This window comes from Ctenocephalides felis, unplaced genomic scaffold (assembly GCF_003426905.1).
Source record: "Ctenocephalides felis isolate EL2017-DRISC unplaced genomic scaffold, ASM342690v1 CF-g0.4_SCAFFOLD_00845, whole genome shotgun sequence".
Lineage (NCBI taxonomy): Eukaryota > Metazoa > Arthropoda > Insecta > Siphonaptera > Pulicidae > Ctenocephalides > Ctenocephalides felis.
Window position 1 is genome coordinate 90,891,888 of NW_020536999.1, and position 27,098 is coordinate 90,918,985.

Below are 27,098 nucleotides of genomic sequence, written 5' to 3' on the forward strand. Positions count from 1 at the left end.
CATATCAATCGAACAGTTAAAATGTTACAAGACACAAATACTACAAAATAATTCATCCAGTTACTCACCGTCGCAAGTGGGGCAGCACTCCCCGTCCTTGGGGGGCCGTGGGTTCTCGCAGGGCGTGTAACAGGTGACCCTAGACGATGTGACGACCCCTGCCTCGCAGGACAGGGACACGCAGGGGTCCTTTTTGTCCCGCCAGGAGGAGTCGCTGGGGTAACGGGCCCCCTCGTAAGTGCACCCTGAAAGAAATATAAATTGGGTAAAATAAAAATAAATAAAAAATTGGGTAAAACAAATACTAATGGGCAATTCTGCTATAATAGAGCCTATTACATAGTGTTGTCATGGCATCACCATCTTATGCTTGTTTATTAATAGTGAAAATTGTGATACCTGCATCATCGCGGATTCTGTTATCATAAGATTCTTCCTTGCTTGTTTATATGAAAAATACGCATGCTAGCAAATAAATAGACATCTTCACAATTTTCACTGCCAATAAACAAGCATAAGATAGCCTTGCCATGACATGGCAGCTATGTTATGGCAGAATTACCCCAGAAATGTGTAATCGTTTTTTGAGATCTTTACAGTGTTATGTCGCATACCCAAAAGTGTTGCCGTTTGGCAAGTTGCTCTTTTAAACAAATTAAAACTTCAACCAACTTTAACATTATCTTATATTATAATATAAAACTAGTGGGGTATGGCATAGTGCCTTAAGGCAAATTGCTGGAACTTCCCGTACCAAAAATTTAAATTTCTAAAAAAAACTAAAAATTTTGAATGAGATTTTTCAAAATTTTGAAAAATTAGATTTTTTTATATTCTGAAAGTTTTTAACTTTTTTCAAAGCATCGTGTTGCGTAGCTGTTTAAGAGACGAAATATCGAAGCGCGTAAACGCCGCTTCGCAATCTTACGGGATAAACTTTAGTTCTAAACCTATAGAAATGTAAATAAAATTTATACTCATTATTAAAATCTCTATAAAATATCTGATAATTTGATATGCATATGTCTAATGATCATTTTAGGCAGCCAAATGAACTTTTTTATTGGATCTCTAAAACTGCTACACCTGCCCTCTTTGCTTCGTCCATATAAATAAAATGATTTTTGAATATCTGCTACCTGAAAAATCGTCTTAAAGGAGTTGTACTTAATTATAATTTTTTATATTATATATGGTAAATAAATATAATATATTTACAACTTTCTCGAATTTATTACATTTTCATGTTGTACAACTTGTAATGTTTAAGCCTAACCTAAAATGTTTATACAAACTATTATAGATATAATTTATTATATATGTATATATAACTGTAAGTGTATATATATTGAATTGATGTTAATAAAAGAAATATTTGTTACCTTTGCATTTATAACAGCATTCATTTTTGGCTTTGACGATTTGCATATAACAGTTGTCGACAGGCGGGCACTCGTACTCGGGCTGACACTCGACGAACCCGTTCTGTCGAAATAAATACCGAAAATAAATTAAATATTATAACATAAATAAATAAATAAATCAAATTGTATATGTATAGATTTTGTTTCATCATGTAATTATTTGTGATATAATAAATTGTTGCTAAATTTGAAAATTTTTGTTAAACAACAAAACCTGCAGCCGCCATCTTGGTTTTACAAAATAACACAATTTTTTTAAATTTGATTTGACCAATTAAAAATAATTAAAATATATATTGTAATCACTACTGGAATGTGATTCTCTATTTATCTTCATAAAAATTATACTAAAACACCAATATCTTCCACTAATTAAATAATTTTATTATTGACCAACTTCATAGCCTATTTTTCTCGTCTAGCAGAAATTATTCACCCTGTGCCATAAGCCATCTATCCAATTTATTCACACCAATGACCGTTACATTTAAACTTATAACTACTAACTATTTGTTTGGTATTTTTTGTTATTTTTGTGCAAAAAATACCAAACAATTCAAGACTATGTTAACCGAACATATAAATAATTTAAATCATAGCATAGATTTTTTTGACTCAAAAGTTTTCCATTTTGTAGAGAACTAAAAAAAGATTCGCTGAGGGGCCCTGAACGAAACAAATACGTGGTTTCTAAATAGCGTGTCAAAATTGATTAAAAAATGGCAATATCCCATCGTTTTTTAATTTCTTGTAAATTTTGAACACATGGTAAACACTGCACACAATTCAAGAGCATAGTCTTAAATAGCGTGTCAAAATTTATTAAAAAATGACAAAATCCCATCATATGAATGAAACGTATGAATTTCAAATTTTCTAAAAACTTTCGTACTATTTTTTATTGATGTAATGCCCGATCCTTAAACACACATAATATATATATATATATATATATATATATACTAGCTGACCCGACAGACGTTGTTCTGTACCCACGTCTACAATGTTTCAATATTTTATACTAATATTTACTGCTTAGTTAAAAATAATAATTACTGTTTTTTGAATTACTATTTACACCAATATATGAGTGACGTTGAATGTAGAACTGTTTCAAATAAAATGATTGTTCTCAATTCCCACGGTTAACACTTTAATTATTCATTTAACAAAAAATGTTCAATAAAATTGTATATTAAAAATTATACACTGCGAATTATAGAACAAATTTATTTCCAATAGCTCAATTTATTTTATTGCATTTAAGGGTTATATAGTATTTTTAGTCATACCTGTAGATGTGGATGTATAAATGAATAATTTTTTGTTTATTCACGACTAAAACATTGATTTTCCAAATATATCACACTAAAAATGATCGTCTGCCTTTTTGATTTATGGTCATAGCATAAGATACTCGTGTTGAAAATTGAAATCTTTTAAAAAGTGCAACAAATTCAGAAAGAATTAATATATAGCATTCGCGGCAAAGGTGCAATATCACCTTTTATTTTTCTACCCAAAATAATTGCTTCAATAATGTTGCCTACAATTTTTATAATTTCGTACCATATTTAAACTGGATTTTAGTAATTTTAATATCTAAATTACATTTTTTTCTCCAATAAATCAATATACATTATTGCTTAAGTTTATATTTGAAGTGAATTAATTTTTCAAATCCTGTTCACATGTGCTCTACTCAACTTACGATCAACAAAGTTATTGCTCTGTGAATTTTTTTACTGTGCTCCAATTTACTTGATATTTTGGAAATAGGCTAATCTTTATCTTAAGTTCAGTAGTGAAAACAATTTGTACTCCGTCACCATCCACCGCATTAATTGGATTATTACTCTTTTAATTCTGATTTTATCAGAACATGTAATACACTATTTTAAAGGTGTTTAAATGAGCTACAACTTTCTCTATCATAAATTTTACCGTAACTTCTCTTATTGTGAAACGGCGAAGGGTTAAAGGGCTCGAAAGACCTCTGGTTGGACAGCCGCGCACTCCTTAATTAATACCTCTATCAATATTTGTGTAATAGAAAAATAATAAACAACAATAATTAGTCAGAAAAATACCTCGAATTTTCATATATATATATACTTTTATACGTATTCTTTCAGAGATATTATAATGAGAAATTGGATGTTTTTTTAATGTTTTTTTTTCATAAAATCATGAGTTTTTTGAAAATCGTTTGTACTAAAGTTGTGGTATTTTCTAGAATCCATCAAGATCCCTTAAACCAAGTTAATTCTAGATGGAATACGATTATTTTTAAATTTGGTGGAAATGGCACTGAAAAACTATTTGATTTATACGAAAAAACATTATGTGCGTCTTTTATTTGCATGATAGTTTACTCATTTTACACGTAGAAGTACTCATTTTAAAGCTTATTTTGAGGACTATAAAAACTCATTTTCATATCTAGCCTAATAATGTTCCTAAAACACTATAAAATAGCAATTTATTAAGATTTTAATTGATATAATTTTGTTCATTACATAATTTTCGTTAAAATGTATATTTTTGAAGATATTAGCAAAAAATGATGAAAAACGCAAAAAAGAAACAAACTTTCAGTAGCCAGTAACTTGAAAAGTATTTGCCTTTTTGAAAAACATTATTAAACATTTTTCTCTTATAATTAGTTCTTTTATCGATACCCAACGTTATTTTGAAAAAAGTAAAATTACACCAATGAAAAGAAATGTCATCCACCCGAGAAGTGGTAAAGGAGTCTAAATTGTTTTCACTTCTGAAGAGTAAGATGAACCTAGTTCCAAAATTCCAAACGAAATGGAAAACAGTAAAAAAAGTTCAGACCGAAAGCGCTCCATTGAATAAATCTTCCGTACCCAATGACAAACACATGAATTTTTGACACAATGAAACTTCTAAATAATTTTTTTGTATTGTAACTTAGTATAGTAAGGCAAAACGACTGCAAATTGAATATTTTTGAGCGCAATCACTTATGGCTTGTCTCCATTGCACGAATTCGTACGGCGATTCTGTTCGCAAAGTGCGCAAACAAAATTATTGCAATCAAAAGCAAACCACGCGCACGTCAGACGCATGCGCAGACTATCAGACGCTTGTTATATTATTTGCATCTTATATTAATTTAATTTCTGGCACATCTCAGCTGCTTTTCGGCATTAATAATGTAGAGATTACATTTTCCTTATTCATAATCATGAATTTATTATATTTTAATATTGCCTTAGCCTATAAGTGAATAGAAATGTTTGGCAAATGACAGTCTTCAATTGTTTTTAATGTCAAAGTAAGCTTCAAATATTTTCAAGGGCAAACAATGATAAGCGGTTTTTTGTAATTTTTTCTATTTATTTCTACAATCTAACTATATTTCTATGAATCAAAACATTCTAGAAAATTTCCCGAACAAATTTTAGGAAGATTCATAAAAATCCGAATTATAGTTTAGGAGGAAAAATGAAACTTACATTGTTACAGAAGAATTTTATATATAAGATATATATACATGTATAGCGTATTATATTTACAATATTTGAAGAGTAAGTAATATTTTAAACAAACATAGCATTAATTCAAGTGCCTTTTTGCATCAAAGGATTATTTTAATAAGCCAAAGTCAACAACGAGAAGACATTGTTGCCGTTGCGGAATATATATTTTGTTTGCACACTTTGAATACTCTTAGACACACACTAACATATATAAATTTATGTATTATCAATATACAGTAGAACCCCGTTAAGACGTTTATGATAAAAATCATATCCCGCATAATACGCTACCTTATTCATGTCTCTGCACTATAAAATATATTGTCCTTATCATAATAAGTAAATCTCGTTCAAGGACAGTAAAACCCCGTTAAGACGTTTATGTATGACACCGCATAATACGCTACGTTACGCACATACCTGCAAATACATATTGTCGCGATCATATTACCTAAATCCCGTTTAAAACACGCTTTTAGTCCTATCTCAGATCACAGATTTTCTGATTTGGGATTTTGATGAAATTTTGCATGTTGATTTTGTTTATAGCGAAAATGAACCTCCTAAAATATTATAGGCCTAGGAGACGTGGTTTAATTATGAAAAATAATGTAAGTGTAGGAAAATCGGTTGTGAGCAATACAAGTGTTTCAAACGAGATGGTCAAGTGGTCAAAGCAATGTACTTCTTTAGACTTTTTTTGAAGACGTTATTTTATAAAAGTAATATGGTATATATATATATACATATATATATATATATATATATATATATATAACTATATGGCGTCGTTGGAAATATTGGAACATATGTAAACAACAATTTTGCATAAACAATTAATTAAATAACTTTATTATTGTCTAATGTCAAAGCCCAAGAAAAACCAAAAACGAAATCTACATGACATATTTATACATATTTATATATATACTTATGTATGTATGTATGTATGTATGTATATATAAATGTATAGTACCCGGATCTCTTCACGAATATATGTAGTCGAATAGGCGCCAGGCGCCTAATATATACATTTATACAAAAATATACAAATATATATATATATATATATATATATATACATATATATGTAAGTAAAAGAATTTTTGACTGTATAATAGTTTCCATTACATATCTTAGTCTGGAATGAAATAATGTTGAAAATAGTAATTATGTTTTATATTAGTTTTTATGCAAGCGAAAAATACTTTATATAACTCGTATTATACATTTATATACATATATATTTGTTTGTGTGTTTGTGTTTAAAAAATCTAAACACTGCTAGCAAACTGCTTGAACATAACCTCAAACAAAAATTAATTATAACATTATTAAAATTCAACTTACGAAAAATAAAGATATACGCAGAATAAATTATATACATCTGTAATATTTTTTATTTTTTTATGCTTCTTAATAATGTTATGCCCGACTAGAAGACTATTAATACATATGTCGTAATAATATAAAATGTTTTATTAGAAATATTGAATATATTTTGAATAATTTAAAACCTATAAACATAAACATTAATATATTGTCTGTAATTAAATTAAAAAGATTCAATATATTAACTATTATATGAATTTTTAATAAAAATCTTGTTCGTACGTCTTTTCGTTTTATTATATTGGCTATGAAGGTGACAAACTTCAAGCAATTAAGCTTTACACGGAATGGTTGCTACTCCTGGCAGAGGGGGTAGAGGAGTGTTTTAATTGAACTAGTTGTTTACTTCAAAAAGTAAAGTCCGCTTAACAACATGCAAATAACTAATAAAAATAAATATATTTGCTTTCATTAGAACTTAAAAGGAGAACCCGCGCGTTGCTCGTCTCGGATTTTGATGAAACTTGGCACAATGGTAGATTTGATGCCCAAACTGACCGTGGTAAAATATTAGAGGCCTATGAAAAGCGGTTTAATTATAAAAATTAATTAAAGTTTGCATTTTAGCAGCTCGCGGCATGCATAGCTTGGAATACTTTTCCTTATCAGTAGCAGATTGGCCGAGTGGCTATCGTCGTGGAATTCTAATTTTTGCTCCGGGGTTCAATTCCCAATTCAGATTTAATATTTTTTTATTATTTTTGTTTGATATTTATAATTTCACGTGTAAATAATATCAACATTTATTTGAATTTTAGATTAATTTTATATTTTTTGCTAAATATTCCATAATAAAGTCGTCCGTAACACTTGTAAATTTTTATTTTGATATTACTTATGAAAGTTACGATCATATAAATGTTAAGTGATTCCTGAAACATTATAATTTTGTAATAATAACAATAATAACACGGAAGAAGAGATATAATTAATTTCCATATAAGAACTATGTTCAAATTTACTGTTATGAGGATGATACTTTGTACGTTTGACCAGCCCAATAATCTAATATTAATAAACAAAATTCTTTTTGGCATATGGCTTGAAAACATTATTAATAAAATTTATTCACTGCAGTTTTTATATTTTTCTTATTTTTACGATATGTACAATCCCCACAATTGTAAATTTGAACATAGTTTTTATATGGAAATAAATTATATCTCTTTCTCCGTGAACAAGGGTTAAATTATAACCCAACAACCTAAATTATCAAAGAAGAGTTTTAATAAATTCTATTTATATTTTGATAAATGTAATATATTTGAATGTAGGCTAAATATTATTTTTATTTTTGAATATTGGCTGTATATTATATACCCCAATATGGGGCCCATATTGGCAACCGTTGATAAAACAATATAGAGTCAATATTGGTTAACCAGTATTTTGCCGATATATAAAAACAATATTAACCCTTTGCTCTCAAATTAAATTTGGAGTTAGGTATTGTACTACTCAGAATTAATTTCTGTCGATTAAACAGCAGAAAAACATAATATGCAAATTTTCGATGTACAAACAAAAATCTCGGCAGAAATGTTTTAAATCGCGGTATTAACTATTTCTTTGAAAATATTTATTAAATTGAAAATATTTATTAAATTGAATTATTAATTGGTTAGGAACAAACGTTAATTAAGCACTTTATATAAAATTTAAACCATTAATTTCAAATACTCGATATTACACAAGTAATAAAACTTTAAAATCAAGCTTTGCAAAATAGTGAAAATTGATTACTCATTCACTGGGATGACAAATTATATACAGGTAGATATGTATGAATATGTGTGTATATTTATAAAAGGGGCCCCCCATATCGAAGAAGTGCGCGAGCACTGTTCTGTATTGGAATGGTCCTTGCCGCGGGCTAAAAGTTACACTACAACGAAATATTTGCATATTATCATATTATATATACAAATATACTTTTATATATATATATAATATATATATATATATATATATATATAACCTTATTATTTTGACAGACGTACTAAAATGTATTTTTTCAATATGACGTAAATCATATAATAAAATTCACACAAATACACACACACATATATATATATATACTAGCAAACCCGACGAACTCCGTTTCGCCACCAGTTGGTTTCGTGAGAAAGATGAAGAAAATTGTTGTTTGTTTTATATTTGAAAAGAAAAAATTTGATTTTATTATACAACAGTGATGAATTTATTTCGATTACAAAAATGAAGGGGTTTATAGTTGAACTTCTCTAAGTAAATGAAAGTGAATCCGCAAATTATCCGTTTCATTGAAGTGCTCTTTGGTAAACCACATTTTTTGTTTTTTGGTCTGACGTTAACACAAACAAAGCGGATGGTTTTCCAACTCGTGAATAGGCAACGTATAACTGCTTATGCGAAAAACAATGATTTTATAAATAATCTATTTGAAATTATTTAAAACAATTGTTGATTATTTTCATTAATCGAATTTTTAATTACGGTGCGTGAAGTTCCAGCAATTTGCATTAGGGCACCACTAATTTTCTTAGCTATAAACCTTGCGGAGCCTGAGACCTTTCCAACGAATGCAAAATTGTCGAAATCGGTTCGTGCGTTCTGGAGTTATTTCGTCAGGAAGGAAAACCCGAGTTATTTTTATATATAGATATATATATATATATATATATATATATATAATTTATTTCTTTTATAATAATAAATTCTCTTGAACTCTTATTAAACTGAAACACAACATTTACGTTAATATATAAACATTTTTATAATTTATTTTTATACTGTCCAAAAATGATTAAAAAAGTTCATTTGAAATATATATAATTAAGAAGTACGGTTAATGTCTGATTTTGTCTCAATATATAATGCTTAGTGCTGCCTGATGAAAAAACTATAGAAAAACTCCAAAACCTAGTTTTTAAAATTATTGTGCTCGTCATTCATATTTATATTTATACCAAGGGGCTAATTCTCCGATAAAATAGAAGTTTCACGGTTCTACATTCGTATGAATAGTAATTCTTTGTATTTGCAGTGCGATCAGGCGTTTCACACAAAAAACCTAACCTACAAAATGCACCTACGTCGAACGCACAATGTTATCAAAAGTGCATAAATAACACATACGTGAAGTTAGGTTTATATGTAAAACGCCTGATTGCACAGCAAATACATAGCATTTTGACAGTTTTTACTACCAATTCATACGAAGATAAGACCGTAACATAGCGTTGCACTAACATTTCTATTTTATCGGAGAACTGGCCCCAATGTGGTGATTTATTTTTATTAGGGCCAAAGAATTAAAACACAATTTCTGTATGAAATGTATGAGAATGAGCATGGTCCAAGTCAGAAGTCGTCATGGCAACTGTGTTGCCAGGTTAATGTTAATTAGTATTACCTGATTTTGTACTCTATTTTATTTATATTTATGTTATTGTAAATCAATGATACTAGAAATTATATTATTTAGCAGTTGTAACAAATATTGTATTAAAAAAAAAAGTATTGCCTGATGGCACTACACTAGCATTAATTAACATTTTTTAATAAAAATTTTGCTAAATTATCCAAAAGCTAAAAATACGTTCCGGATTTTACATAACTACATGAAAAGTAAATAAATTAAGACGTTTAAAAATAAATTAAAGGAAAAATGTGATGTTAAGCCTTTCAACTCGGATGCCGCTGCTCCGGTGACAAAATACGCTATTTTCGCAATTCGCGAGTGGAAAGAGTTAAAATACTATCCATAAGCAAAACAAAACAAAAAGCATGGAATAAATAAAAATAGTTCTTGTACAAATACATAAAAAACCCTAAAATGTGTAACTAACTGGTGGTTACTTTTTGAATCTATCATGACGTCAGTGTTGCCAGATTGTGTAAAACATGAGCCCTTAATGTTGTCTGATGGCGCAACAACATGACTTATAATAAAAAATAAATTTTAATTGGAAACAGTTAACAAATACTTAAATTATACGAAATACATGTTTATTATTTGCAATTACGCTGTATTAAAAAAACTATTGTTTATTTGTAAATTTAATAGATTGTTATAAACGTTTATTTATTAAATTTAGTCGCTAGATTATATATATATATATATATATATATATATACATGTTTAATAATAAGATTTGATAAATGTTGCAATACAACTGGCAGCTTTCTCTTTATACTAAAACAATCAAAGATCAAATTCTTACGCACACATATTAAAATTTATATACATATAAACATATATATATATATATATATATATGTGTGTGTGTGTGTGTATATAAATATTTTATATTGAATATTATAATTTATGCAATTACTCCAAAATCTAGTTTATTTTACTTTTATGCAATTGGTACGAAATAATTAACATAACATTCCGAGTTCGTTCCATCCGAGCCAATCTGACAGTCCGGAACTGTCCGCGCATGCGCAGAACACTTTTTTCTGTTCCATCCAAAATTTCGGATTTCAAACTGTTGCGGATTGTCAGTATGCGTTCCATCAAGTCCGATGAGTTTGAAACTATCATTTTGTGTTTGTACCCGGCACAAACAAAAACTCCGCAAATTTAATACGATTAAAATATAATGTTATTTAATCTCAAATAGAACATTAAAAATTTAATGAATTTACAGGAGTCCAAATATTGTAGAATATTAGATTAAAAGCGACATAACGATATATAACTAGGAAATATTAATAAGCAAATTCATTGATAATTAAGTTATATTTTATTAAAATATGTCTAATATATACATATATATATATATATATATATATATATATATTTATGTATTAAAATAATAATTATTATTATTATCGAGTGAGCTCCGAGTTCGAACGCGTTGGATGTATCCAAACCAAACCATTGCCAACTGCCATAAAAAAATCAGAAAGAGTTTGGTTGAGTTTGGTCTAGTTTGAAACAGTTTCGGACTGTCAGATTGGCTCGGATGGAACGAACCCTCCGTTCATATAATAAGCTTGAAGTTAGTAACAAAAAAAAGTAGTTTATTTATGTTTTTCGCAGTTGGTATGAAATTACGGTTTCATAATTTACTAATTTTAATTGATTCAATCCCAAAATTGCTAAATAATTCTCTTTGAGTAAATAACGTAAGAAATTAGTATGATAGTAAGCAGGATAATTTTTTTTATTATATTCAGTTAGTACTAAATAATGATATGATAACTAATATAACCTGAATCAAATTAATTGCAAAATGGTGAAACTATTTAAAAAATTATAGAAACTATTTTAGAAATAGAAATATTTGTTTTATATTAAAATAATAGATGCCAACAGCATAAAAATAAAATAAACCAGCATGTATTGAATAACTTCATTGAGAAAAGAAATACTATTTATTTAATCATATCAATGAAGTTAGTTAAAACAATCTGGTTTATTTTATTTTCATGCAGTTGGCATGTATTATAAAATAAAATAAATATTTCTATATATATATATATATATATATATATATTAATTTTTCAAATTAAATTTTAGTGTTTTTGTCCAAAAAATGAAGGAGCAATAGCATAAATTCATTTAATATAATGGGTACATTAATTTCGCGAACGATGCGATAAATTTCCTTTAACTTTGTAGTTTGAAAATGCAGAGAGGGATGAAAAACTAGATAAATATATATATATATATATATATATATATGTGTGTGTATGTGTGTATATTATATATAAAATTCTTCTGTAATGATGTATTATAAAAATAAAATAATATTGTAGAAATAAATGGAAAAATTGCAAAAATAACATGTCATTGTTTGACATTGAAAACAAATGAAAACTGACATCTGCCAAAAATTGTAATTTACTTATGAGCCTAGACAATATTAAAATATGTATAATAAATTCATAGGATATTAAAATCATAAATAATAGGATATTAAAAAATTGTAAATGTAGATACAGGCCGTCTGTCGGGTCATCTAGTATATATATATGAGTTATTTTTAATTGTATGCGTATTTTTGATCTGTAAAACTGCTTGATGCAAAAAGCTAGTTTGACTGAGCGCCCCTTACGTTTTATACGATAGATATATATAAACATCTAAATAATTTAAATATTTTATGTTTTTTGCGAAAAAACACTGTATTTTAGCATATTTGCTTTGTACTAAAATAACCACAATAATATCATCAATTTTAGTATTTGTTGTCTTAGAAAATATATCAAAGATTAACATATTTGAATAGCAAATGGTTAATGGTACATATTTTTATTAATAAACCATTAATATCTCACGAAGAGCAAAAAATGTCATCAATTTTAGTATTTGTCATCATAACATATATAAAAGTATAATATATTAGAATTACAATAATTTATTACTTTCGGTACTTCCCAAGAAGCTCTTTAACCCTTTTCACTTTCAAATGTCGCCGGAGCGGCGGCATCCGAGTAGAAAGGGTTAAATATAAATAAAGAATGATTTCCTATTTCACCCTCAGTGTACGATCCTGTTTATTTCTTTATTACTTTATTTCTTATTTTAATTTGCATGCATTTTGTCGCCGAAGCGGCGGCATCCGAGTGGAAAGGGTTAAATATAAATTAAAAAATATTCCCTATTTCACCCTCAGTGTACGATACTGTTTATTTCTTACTACTTTATTTCTTTCTTAATCCTTTTAGAATTATGTTAACAGGAAAGTTTACTAAAATGTACTGAGTTTCCCTGAAAAATCCTTCCTGGACTTTTGCCAAAAAATATTGCAAAGCTCCACTTCTTTATTATGCGAAACAAAAAAAACTTCTTGTGTACATGGATGATGTTATGAAATTGTATAGGAACATTTTGTTTTTAATAAAAAAAATCAGCATGCACTTGCATTTGGCTAACTTCGTTCTGGTGAAATTCCGAATTTGCAAGTTGGCAATGTTGGGAAGCTATCAACGAACGAAATGTCGCGTGTCAAATGTCAATGAATAATGATTTAATGATTTATAAAATTTAATATATTATTAAAAAAAAATCTTGTCTTGTTTCTTTTTCAGAAAATTCGACTTGGTGATTTTTTGTGTTTTCGATGTGTCAAGTTATTCTGAATCGTTTGTCATCTGATGATTTATTTTAAAAAAAACTGCAATAACAATTTTAAAAGGCATTTGATGAAACTCGATGAGGTAAAATAAAATTTGACTTGGAAATTCCCTGTTTTCTCGACGTTTATTCTGAAACGTTTGTCATCTGATGATTTCTTAAAAAACAACTGGAATAACGATTTTAAAAGGCATTTGATGAAGGACTCACGTTGATTAGTAGATTATTACAAAAGTTTTCAATGTCAAAATTCAAGAACCAAATTTGAAATTCAAAAACTGTACGAAAGATATATGATAGCAATCGTACTGACACACACCTGTTTACATGTCACTTACACCTAATTTAATTTATATCCTTTAAAATAATTAGTTAATTTAAATTATATTATTATATTTGTCAATGGAATTTATTTTTATTAATGTATAGAATGAAATAAAGTACATGAATGATGTTATGAAATTTTATAGAAACATTTTGTTTTTAATAAAAAAAACAGTATGCACTTGCATTTGGCTAACTTCGCTCTGGTAAAATTTCGATTTTGCAAGTTGGCAATGTTGTGAAGTTATCAACAAACGAGATGTCAGGTAATAATAAATTAATAATTTATAAAACTTAAAATATTATTGACTTCTCAAAAAAAGTTTTTTTTTCAGAAAATTTAACTTGGTAATTTCCTGTTTTCTCGACGGGTCAAGTTATTCTGAATCGTTTGTCATCTGATGATTTCTTTAAAAAAAAAAACTGCAATACCGATTTTAAAATGCATTTGATGAAACTCAATAAGGTAAAATAAAATTTGACTTGGTAATTTCCTGTTTTCCCGATTATGAATCTTTGTTATCTGATGGTTTCTTCATAAGAAAAGCTGCCATAACAATTTTAAAATGCATTTGATGAAGGATTCACGTTGATTAGTAGATTATTACAAAAAATTTCAACGTCGGAAAAAATCGTGAACCAAATTTGAAATTTAAAAATTGTTCGAAATATGTTTGTTTGGAATCGTACTGACATACATCTGCCACTTACACCTAGTTTAATGTATATAATTTTAACTAATTAGTTAATTTGCATTATATTGTTATATTTGTCAATGAAATATATTTTTATTAATGTATAGAATTATTATCTGAAACAGGAAATAAAAAGTTGGATTTATCAAAACTATTTTTCAATTTCAACACGACAAATATCCTGCTGCAGAAGGTCAGCACACACATAATAAATTACACACACACATTTCTAAAATAAAATACTGAAATTGATAATCATCAATTGATAATTGATTTGTATTGTTAATTTTTTTTGATAAGTATGTTTTTACAAGAAATACTAATATTGATGATATTTAACGTAATTTTGATTCAAATAATTTAAACAATTTGTACAATGCACTTGCATTTGGCTAGCTTCATTCTGGTGAAATGTATGGTGAAATGATTTTTGAAGTTGGCAATGTTACGAAGTTATCAACGAACGAAATGTCAAGCAATAAAATCATGAAAAATAAATTAATAAATTATAAAACTTGAAAATATTATAATAATTTATCAAAAAAAGTTTATTTTTACCAGAAACTGCTCATTTCCATTGAGACAAATACTAAAATTTATTATCTATTGTTGAATATTGGTGATTTTATTAAAAACATTTTTACTACAACTGTTTGTAACTTATAAAAGTTGATTTTTATAAGTATGCTATGCCAACAAATACTAAAATTGATGATATTTATCGAAATTTTGATTCAAATGATTTAAACAATTTGAACAATGCACTTGCATTTGGCTAACTTCATTTTGGTAAAATTTCGAATTGGCAAGTTGGCAATGTTACGAAGTTATCCACGAATGAAATGTCGGGCAATGAATTTACTTATATATAAAATTCTTCTGTACGGGTGTATGATTTGATACTTCTCCTAAACGTTTATTCAGATTTTGATAATTCTTTTTAGAGTATGTCGAAGGATTTTTTTAAGATTTTATGAACTATAAAATAATAGTAATAATGTAGAAATAAATGGCAGAAATTACAAAAAAACACTATCTTTGTTTGACATTGAAAACATTTGAACTGTCATCTGTTAGAAATGTCAATTCACTTGAAATTTGAATTTAGCTGAAACTATGAGCCAAGATAATATTAGAATATAATATACAAAAAAAAATTAATGTTTACATTTTTATTGTCGAAAAGCAGCTGAGATGTGCCAGAAATTAAAATAATATAAGATACAGTCAACAGTATATGTTTGGCAGATGAAATTATATATAAATAATAAATAACGCAAAAGTCCAAAATTGCATATACATTATTGTTTTAAACTTAGGCATGTCGCAATTTGGTTTACTCTACTATATTATTTAACAATACAAAAAAAATATTCCTACTTATTAAAAATATGATTTAGAATTTTGTTTCATGTGTCAAAAATTCATTTGTTAGGCATTGGATATGGAATATTTAGTAAGTTGATCTTAGATTGGATAGTGCACATCTGAACTAGATTTTACAAATTAATTCACCTAAGATTTGAACATTAACAATAATATTTATTAAATTAATAGTAAGAAAAATGTACTTTAGAAATTATAATTGCCAAAAAGCAACTAATATATCGTACAAGATTATGAAAATTATAGACTAAATTATTAAAGCAATTATTTTGTGTAGTAAAATCAAGTGTGTTCTTTTACCGCAGATACTATATTATTTTTTTCTGGATTTCGTATACTGCATATGCTAAGACCATAAATGAATCACGAAGACAGGACATCAAGTAGGATATTAAAAAGTATAAGATAAGATATTAAAAAATTGGAACTTTCGAATTGTAGACGTGGGTACAGGACAACGTCTGTCGGGTCACCTAGTATATATATACATATTTCTGTTTTGTACAGTTTGTGTTTGGTCTGTTTCTTTTTATTAGATAAAACTGTTTTGAGAAACTTGTAAGATTAGTGCATAGAGTAATGGACGACCTCCTGACCTGTTATGCATTTATTATTTCTATATATAATACAATACACAATAAATATTTATTTGTACATGTACATACATACATACATACATATTTATATATATATATATATATATACATATATATATTTGTATATATGTACATATATACACATATATTTATGCATATAAGTATACCTACTTACACATACAGATAATATGCAAACTGCCTTACCTTTTATATAATTGTTATTATACAAAAAGGACAATTTTGTTTTTATTAGTATACACACCTAGTTACTTTAAATGAAAGTAACAGTAAAATTAAAGTCTTTATTTATGATCAAAACTCACCTTACAAATGCATTTGAAACAGTTCATATCCTTGATGGATTCCACTGGAACAATTTCGCCTTCGTTGGAACAAGGCTCACGACTTCCATCTGGAATAAAATAAAATAAAATATTATCAACACTTAAATGTATTATATTTTAGTATTATTTTATATTTACAGTTGGATACAGTTGGATTTATTTATAAAACCAGCTGTAAGTAGCATATAGTCTTAAAGCAAGTATGACGAAAGTTTGATTAAGAGAGGGAATTGTAGAGATCTAGAGCCTCCCCCCATAAAGTAATGCGGAGGTTTTAGTTAGTATTATTACCTTCCCGTAAGACACGTTATAGAAGTCGCAAAAAAAATCAAAAATGAAATTTTTTATATATCTTTACGTTTCAAAGGTTTCTGAACATTTTGGCATACCTTAGAAAAAATGAATGCATGTGTGTGTGTATGTGTTTTTGTGTGTGTGTGCGCGCGGATACAAATTTTCGTCGACGATTTCTGGATCAACCAATTTGAATAATTCATAAAATATTCGATTCATATTGATAAGGAGACGTGCTGATTAGTTTTTGGCGAAGGCAGGTCTAGCCGTTCCGAAGATACGGGGCAAAAAGTGCCAATAACGGTAACTCAGTTTTTAAGAGAACGGAGCGCCCCATTCTAATAATTCAAAAAACATTTTACTTGTATTGATGAAATACTGATTAAATTTTTGTGAAGGCAGGTCCAGCGGTTATGGACTTTCAATAAAAATAAGTTAAAAAAATGTCATTTGGCGGTCAAAAATGTTTATTAGACTTATGCGCATCAAATTATCAGATGTTTTATAGAGGTTTTCATAATGTGTACACATTTTGTGTATTTTTTTTGGGTTCCGTACCAGATTTTTGATTAGGGTACAGGAAGTACCAGCAATTTGCCTTAAGGCACGATGACATTCACCCCACTAATTTATGATGAGCTCAATTGACTTAACCAGACAAAAGACCTAGTCTGGTATGAGTAAATGCATTTCCTTCGCTTTATAAAAAAAACACACTCACACATACTTTGGGTCTCATTCGATTCAGAACGACTTGAAACGTCGAAAAAACATTAAATTAACAAGTTGGATTTTTTCACAAAAACAAAACTAAATTTTAAAATCCTGATAAATATTATACATAACCTGACAAAAGACCTAGTCTGGTATGCGTAAATGCATTTCCTTAACTTTATAAAAAAAACACACTCACGCATACTTTTGGTCTTATTCGATTCAGAACGACTTGAAAAGTCGAGAAAATATAAAATTAACAAATTGGATTTTTCCACAAAAACAAAACTAAATTTTAATATACTGATAAATATTATACATAACTTGACAAAAGACCTAGTCTGGTATGCGTAGATGCATTTTCTTCGCTTTATAAAAAAACACACACACATACGTACTTGTGGACTCATTCGATTCAGAACGACTTGAAACGTCGAAAGAACACAAAATTAACAAACTGAATTTTTTCACAAAAACGAAACTAAATTTTAAAATACTGATAAATATTATACATAGCCTGACAAAAAACCTAGTCTGGTATGCGTAAATGCAATTTCTTCGGTTTATAAAAAAACACACGCATATACTTTTGGTCTCGTTCCATTCAGAACGATTTGAAACGGCTAGAAAACATGAAATTAACAAATCTGATTTTTTCAAAAGAATAAAACTGAATTTCAAAACGGCTGGACATGTCTTTGCCAAAAACTAATCACCACTTATCCTCATCATTACGAATTGAATGTTTTTAGAATCATTCAAATCGGATGCTCCGCGATTTCAAAAACTCGATTTTTATTTTCTGCACTCTTTGCTTCGTATCTCCGAAACGGCTGGACTGCCTTTGCCAAAAACTAAACAGCACGTCTCCCCATCAGTAGGAATCGAATGTTTTTTGAATACTTCAAATCGGTTGATCTGGGCGCCCGAAAATGTGGACGAAAAATTGTATCCACACAAAAGACACATACACACATCCATTTTTTCTGAGACATGCCAAATTGTTCAAAAACCTCTGAAACGTGAAGATATGCAAAAATTTTCATTTTCGATTATTAGACAATTACAATAACTTACCCTACGCAAAGTTAAAAAATGTTTTTCGCAAAAGGGAAAGTTTATATAAGTTGTCTTAAGGCAAAATGCCACTTAGACCTAGTTCCATTTTAAACTTCTTCGAGTTTCCGCATAAAACGAACAATCATCCACGTCATCCCTCACCGCCCCCTTACAGAATTTTATGACATGCAATAAAACAAATAATGTACGAAACTACAAGAGGAACTCTCTATATATATATTGGTAGGGGGGTCCACTACAAGAGGAGCCCTCCGAGTGTACTGGGGGGCTCTCTGGCTCCCCCCGTATCGAATGTCTAGCGTGGGCGGTAGTCCTCGAGTAGCAGAAATGATTTAATCAATTCAGACACATAAAATAATTCTGCTAAGGGGGCAAATGAATATATAAGGTTTATGGTTTGCTATAAAATGCGCTAATGGGGCTACGATCGATTGACGGAGGACTAGTTTTATGAATGGAAGTTGGATAATAAAGTTGGTTCATATTTTATTTGAATTATTAAATTATTGCCTTGTTCTAGAACCACAAAACTTTTTAATTGATATATAAATATAAGAACACTTTGACAGTTAACGTCCGCCATTTTGATTCTGATTGTACAAAAATTGATATTGAAGTTTTATGAATTATTTTAGATTTTAGAAAACAAAATTTGCATAAATAAATAATTATTATAAGTAATAACTAGCATAAATAAATAATAAATAATAAGTATTCACTTTATTAACAACATTCTATTTAAAAAAAATATTCACGCAAATTTTAAAATTTGAACAATTTTCAAAGTTGAAAGTTTTGAATTTGATTTTGACAGTTTTAATATATCAATTATTAACTTGTTATGAAACTACAAAAACATTTAGTTGATATATAAAGATAAAACATTGACAGAATTAATTATTATTTATAAAACAATTCACTTCTTCCCACTTTGACAGTTAACGTCCGCCATTTTGATTTCGCTTGCAAAAAAAATAATAATTTGAAATATTTTTGTAATTAAAATGACAAATTTGTTAAAAATATTATATTAATTTACAAAAAATAGGCTAAGTACAATATTTTAACAAAACAACAATTTTTGCAATATCTCGAGTACTTAAATTCCTTTAGATTATTTTGAAGTTTGAAGTTTTGAAGTTTGCGCCAAGAATACAAACTTTGCATAAATTAATAATAAATATAAGTGATAACTAGCATGAATAAATAATAAATAATAAGTATTCGTTAGTAGTCAATATAGTAATATTTTACATAATTATTAACTTATTTCACAAAAAAAATATTCGCGCAAAATTTAAAACAATTTTTAAAGTTGAAAAGTTGCAAGTTTTGAATTTGATTTTAACAGTTTAAATATATCAATTATTAACTTGTTCTACTAAAACCACAAAAACATTTAAATAAAGTATAAATTAATTGTAATTAATTAACATTAATAGAACTATTTCTTTTTTAGAAAACTATTCTCTTTATTTCAATTTTAACAGTTAACGTTCGCTATTTTGATTCCAATTCCGCAAAAATAATTTAATATTTTAAAATGGCGAATTTGTCAAAAATATATATTTTAATTTACAAAAAACATGCTAAGTACAATTATTTATCATAACAATAACTTTTACAAGATCTCAAATATTATTTAACTTTTAAAGTTGAAAAGTTGAAAGTCTATAATTTGATTTTAACAGTTTTAATATATGAATTATTAACTTGTTTTAGAACCACAAAAACATTTAATTGATATATAAATATAAAACATTGATAAAACTAATTATTTTTATAAAACAATTCACTTCTTTCAACTTTGACAGTTAACGTCCGCCATTTTGAGTGCAATTCTGCAAAAATAATTTAATATTTTAAAATGGCGAGTTTGTTAAAAATATTATTTTAAATAACAAAAAACAGGCTAAGTACAATATTTTATCAAAACAGCCATTTTTGCAATACTTGTGTACTTGAAGTTTTGAATTAGTTTATTTTGACTGATTATTAACGAATTAGTTTACGTTTTAAAATACGAAATTTGCATAAATAAATAGTAAATCATAAAGTAATAATTAGCATAAATAAATATTAAATAATAAGTAATAAATAATTAGTAGGCAATATATGAGAACTTTACTAAATTTATTTATTTTATTATTTATATTTTAGAAAATTTAAAACAATTTTAACAATTCCGCCATATTGAATTTGATTTTGACATGTGCCATTAACAAAAATAATTTTATATCGTAAATTATATTTTATAATATATATGTATGTAAATGTATTATATTATTATTATTATATTTTCCCAACAGGTTCGACAAAAAATTGATTTTCAAATATTTATTCTTGTAATCGATAGTTTTGAAATTATCGATAAAACAATGGCGTCAGACCAAACACAATGGACTCTAAACGTTTGGCTAAATAAAATATAAATATTATTTGTTTTAAAACTTTATTTAAATGCATTTCTTCGATCCGATAATTAACAATCAATATTGTTCGTATTGTTTGTAAACGGTAAATTTCCGTGTATTTTTTCCAATGGAAAAAGTTATATAAGATTAAGATTATATAAATACAGTAAAAATCTCGGTAAAACGATTTACAAAAACGTGTCTTATGTTGGAGCTATGTGCTCAAATCAGAAGATTCAGGTGCGTCACTACTGCTTGATGTCAAGCAGTAGTGACATCAATTTTCACTTGAAAATAATTATTGCAATATATTTTCAAGTGACCTTACCCGGCACAGATGCAACATTGATAAAGTTATCAGCATTGCAGAAATTGTAATAATAATTTTGTCACATAATGGTAGGACAACCATTTGGGTTGCCATCTTTAAAAATCACTTGGTTTAAGAGTTAAGAGTAAATTGAAAATATATTTTAAAAAAAATATAAAATGTCCTAATACGCTCCTGTCTATGTATATATTTACATAAGGATTTAATCTTTTGGGGATATCCCATGAATGAAAACGCTGCGAATATACATGTGTATATATATATATATATATATATATATATATATATTACATATTCAAGTGTATTTGTACAAAAGTAATCTATATATACATTTATCAAAATATATATGTTTTACGATGACAGCCCACTAAAGTTATGAATTGTATGTTTAGTCTAAAAAAATATTGCGAGAACGAAATCTGCCTTAGTCATCGCAAATATTAATATATACACATATATACATTTATATACATATATATATATTGAAAATACATTGAAAATTTTAACTAAATATCTAAATCTCAGTTCTGATTGGTTAAAATGATTATTCAGCAAGTTCGTACAACTTGACTTAAGAAAAATGCCACTTACACCTAGTTAAGTAACTCTTTACCGAACAATAACTTAGTTTATTTTCCGTCTAACTTTTAAAACGAAGCAGATACATTTATTTTATATTCTCTAGAATAATATTTATGCTCCAATTTCCAATTTTCAATGCGATTTCATCGAATCAAGGTTATGGCGTTACAAGTGGAAAGATTTCACTTACAATTAGATTTCTAGGAAAAATATAAAGGATTTGTTTAGAAAAAAAAACTTGGGAAATTAGTTGTAAGTGGCATTTTGCATTGAGGTGAGTTGAATGAACTTAGGTACGAATTGAGATTAGGACATGCACAGTAACCTTTTTTCGCAAACCTATAATATTTTATTATGTTCGTTTAGGTTTAAACCACGAATTCTATCACTGTGCAAAGTTTCATTAAAATCGTCAAAAAAACTATTTTCCAGCAAATAATTACAAAGTATGATAATAAAAAACTTATATAAAATCACTTGTAGATCTAATCGTGAAATAATCCAAAAATTACATTTAATGCTTAAAAATTTTCTTTTGGGTCCGCCACCTAGGGGTTTTTTTAGGCAGCCATTTAGAATTTTTGGCAGCCATTTTAAGTTAGGCAGCCATTTGTATAGAATTATTTTCCATTATTAAAACAGTTAAGTATTCTAAAAATTATATTCAAAGCATAAAAAGTTTTTTTTTAGATCCGCCACCTAGAGTTATTTTTTTGACAGTCGTTTACAATTTTTGGCTGCCATTTTAAATTAGGCAGGCATTTGCATAAAATTATGTTACGTTTTTTATATTATTAACAGTTAAATATTCCATAAATTATATTGATAGCCTAAAAATTTTCTTTTGGGACTGCCACCTAACGTTTTTAATTTGGCAGCCATTTAGAATTTTTGGCAGCCATTTATGAGTTAAGCAGCCATTTGCATGAAATTATTTTCTTTTATTAACAGTTAAATATTCGCAAAATTATATTTAAAGAAACCACACATTTAGTAAATTGGATTTCCTGGCAAGAATAAACTTCTTCTTGGAGAAGTTAATAACTTTTATAATAAATTTATGAATTGATATTTATATTTACCTATTCCGACTCTGCTTTCTGCGCTTGTTGAACAAATTATTGACAAAAGGATTAAAATCGTCATGAAGAAGAACCCTAAAGGGTTCCGTACAATCCGTAATCCTAAGAGAGATAAATCCATGCCGGCGTCTTCTTTCATTTGACATCATTCTGAAATAAAAAGATAATATAATAACAATAATATATAAATAACTTTTTTTTGAAGTTCTGAAACTATCTATGTCCCATTTTCAAGTTTTCTATTAAATACACAATTAAAGCATATGGCAACACTGAACATTGATAATAGGCTATATTCATTACACACTTTGACAAATACATAAATATAGTTGTATCTAAACCCAAATCATTATAAATGCTTTTTAAAAATGTTTTATTTATTTTAGATGTTTTGCAAATATGTTTGTGTCATATTCAGTCAATTGTTGTTCCATATAGCACAAAAAATATTGATAATAGGCTATGTTCATTACACACATAAAGATTGATAAAAGGCTATATTCATTACACACTTTGATAGATACAAAAATAATTTCATCTGAAGTCAAAACATAGTTTTTTATTGTTTTATTCATATTCGACGTTTCGGAACTAAGTTTGTGTCACCTTTAAGTAATTTATTTAAAATTTTAATTGCAAACATTGATTAATAATTGAAATATAGACGTGTTAACATTTACAATAAACTTCCGTTCAGTTTTAACTAAAACTATTTTATTATAATTTAATAAATATTATTAAGGTTTTGATATTAATTTTACTAAAACTAACTAAAGAATAAATATCGTTAGAATTTTATATAAATATTATCTTGGAATCAAGATTTATACATAAACTTGTATTAATCAGTTTTACTAAACTCCATTTTTATTGACAGATGTCAATTTTGTAATTGTCAATTAATAATGTTTCAAGTAAGATGTATTATATGTTAAATATAGAGTCAAAATAATAATTACTAAAGTGTAAATTTAGTTTAGCAAGTGTTTGTATTATTAGTTTTTAATAAATATTTATTAAATAGATATAAAAAAACTAGAAATACAAAAACAAAATGGCGGCACGTTTAAATATCAAAAAGTTTTTGACAGAAAAAAATAGTTTTTTTTAAATTGTGAACAAGTATTTAAAAATAAATTATATATATATATATATATATAATTTGTTTAAAATTTATTAATAATATTTATTATAATTTTTATATAAAGCGAATATGAAAAACAAAATGTCGGCAACCGCCATGTTTTTTTTAACAATTATTTTGCAAAAAAAATTATATTATTATAAATGTGTTTGTGTCTTTTATCTTTATTTTATGAATGAAATGAGTAATTTGAAAAGCGCATGAATTATTATTCCGAGAAGCTAAATAGATCATAAAACAAAACCACAAATTATTTGAGAAAAAAATAGATTTGCATTTGTCATACGCGCACGAGTTGGAAATGTGAATCATTTTCTGAGAAGCATTCGCAGATAAAATTATGTCAAATATATTTATAAATGTATATATAACATTTTTTAATTAAACGTTTTGACACTTAATCCATGTCATCTCAGCCACTACTAAAATATTTAAATTACAAAAAATGACATGTGTCAAAAATTTTGAAAAACTCTTTTGAATTAAATATTTTTCAATTAAAAGTCGATTATGTTTATTCAAATTTTCCTTAAGGCAAATTGCCACTAACGCCTAGCTTTATATTATAATTCAACCCAGGTAGTCGTATCCTTTTTTATTTCCTTCAAGGAGGTCTTTATGACCCTTAGGACAACAATGGACAAGTACTTGACGCGATCGTTAAATTTTGACATCACAATAGATAATCAGGTTTAATATTTAAATGGACTTTTTACAGGGCCGCATTAGGGGTAAAATAAAAATGAAATGGTAAATGGTAATAAATCTAAATATTATTTGAAAAGTAAAAAATTGAAACCAAAATCAAAATAATACTAGAAGTATTATAAATTATTAAATAAAACGTTAATAAATTAGATGAAAATAACTAAATAAGATTAAAATGGTTCTATAGATAAATCTAAGTGATATTTGAAACACAACAATGTGAACTAAAAAAATAATAATAATACTTGAAGAAGGATAGAAAAAAGTGGCTAACACTATGATTAAATAAAGATTCATGAATTAATAAATAGTATTTTTGAAACAAAAAATGTAAATAAATTCAAAATATTTCCGAACGTAAAACGAAAATCGTATATTGAACAATTAAATAAAGTAATAATAAGATTTATTTAATAATAAGATTTATTTAATAATAATAAATGTATTTTGTCAATTTACCGAAATAGACAAGTGTGTCCGCACCCTTAGATTAGTATTTTGTATGGAAATTTGATAAGGCAGTGGGCACATGGGCGGATTTATTGACATTAACAATATAATATAAATAATGTCATATAAATGTAACATAATGTAACATATAAATTGTTATGAGAACTTTATAAAAAGTCATAACTTCAAAATAAAATTATGAATTGAAAAATTGAAAAACTTAGACAAAAACTGAACCCTGAAGACGACGTGTATTAAAAGACGAAACATAAGACATTTTTTAAATAGTTTTAAAATTATTTTATACCCTGATAATGATTTGAATTAAATATCTAAACATTCGTTATATTTTAGTCATAAAATATAAATATTTCTTCTTCTTTGTCAAAAATTGAACCCTGATGAACGGATGATCTAAAGTGAAGTTAGAAAATTTTATATTATTTGAGTATCAGAGGATGACATTAATTAAATATCGAAACGTTCAAATAAAAATATATGATTTTAGTATCACTTCAGACCAATCAGATCTTCGAAAACAGTATTACCAACATTCAAATATTAACATTTAAGTTAGGAATGAAGTGTGGTCAGATAAAAAAAGTGTTACCAACATTAACTATTTTTTTATTTATCTATTGAAGTTTGCACAAAATTAACCAAGATCTGAAGACGTAGAAAAATAGTATTTTCAAACAAACGCGTAAAATAAGCTAATAATATTTTACGAGATTTTTTTTTTGATTTATCTAAAAATTCTGGATCTTGATGATGACTTAAACTAGTATGCAAAATGTTTTAAAATAAAATTCTAATAAAATATTAACAGTCATTATTCATAAATCTCGTCTTTATCAGTGTTCATTTTTTTGTAGAATTTCAATTTTCTGATTTTTTTTGTGAATTAAAAATCGAAACGTCGGACAATTTCCCTGCTCCTCCTCCTTCCTCGTCGGTCAATTTATCACGATCCCATTATCCCTGTCTAGACATAAGGGGCAATATAAAAATAAAAAGGAACAAAAGGAAACGGTACGTGGACCTCACAGGGTCCCGAAATAATTACAAAATAGGTAGTAGCCCGAGGAGAGCCCCCTTGGCCGATGATGACTGTTTACATTTTTATAATTTTCAAAAAGGACCTCCGATCCGATCAGATAAGGTTTTATGAATTGAGTTATTTATGATCGTGAGACACGGACACGTAAGTGGGATGCGACAGGATGTGACGACGGCGAATGTGATTTTTCGGGGAATTAAAATGATAATTTGAGGTTAGGATTAATGGATTTTTTTCACTCTTTTCCGTATTTTAAAAATAAGTACACGACATAACTTAAATTCTTCTCTATATGTTATCTTATGTTTAAATTGATATTTTTCAACTCACCATTAAAATCCTCTCCATGTGCATATTCTTTCACTTTTTTTAAAATCACTTTTAATTTAATTTAACAGTCACTAAAATTAACAGTTTTTAGATAAAAATTTAACATTTTGGCCGAATTACAGTTTTCTCGTCGCCATATTGGCCGCCATGATTGATTTCATACGTAC

The 27,098-nt window shown here is 27.2% G+C and overlaps 1 protein-coding gene across 1 annotated transcript; it reads right to left on the reverse strand.

The window, feature by feature from the left end:
- Positions 1-27,098, reverse strand: LOC113363906 (BMP-binding endothelial regulator protein-like). The gene is made up of 5 exons (XM_026606387.1): positions 26,932-27,098; positions 23,240-23,389; positions 16,722-16,810; positions 1,383-1,485; positions 1-245 (listed from the first exon to the last, which is right to left on the reverse strand). Exons 2-5 carry the CDS (start codon positions 23,376-23,378, stop codon positions 61-63), a joined length of 516 nt encoding a protein of 171 aa, XP_026462172.1. The 5' UTR covers positions 23,379-23,389; positions 26,932-27,098; the 3' UTR covers positions 1-60.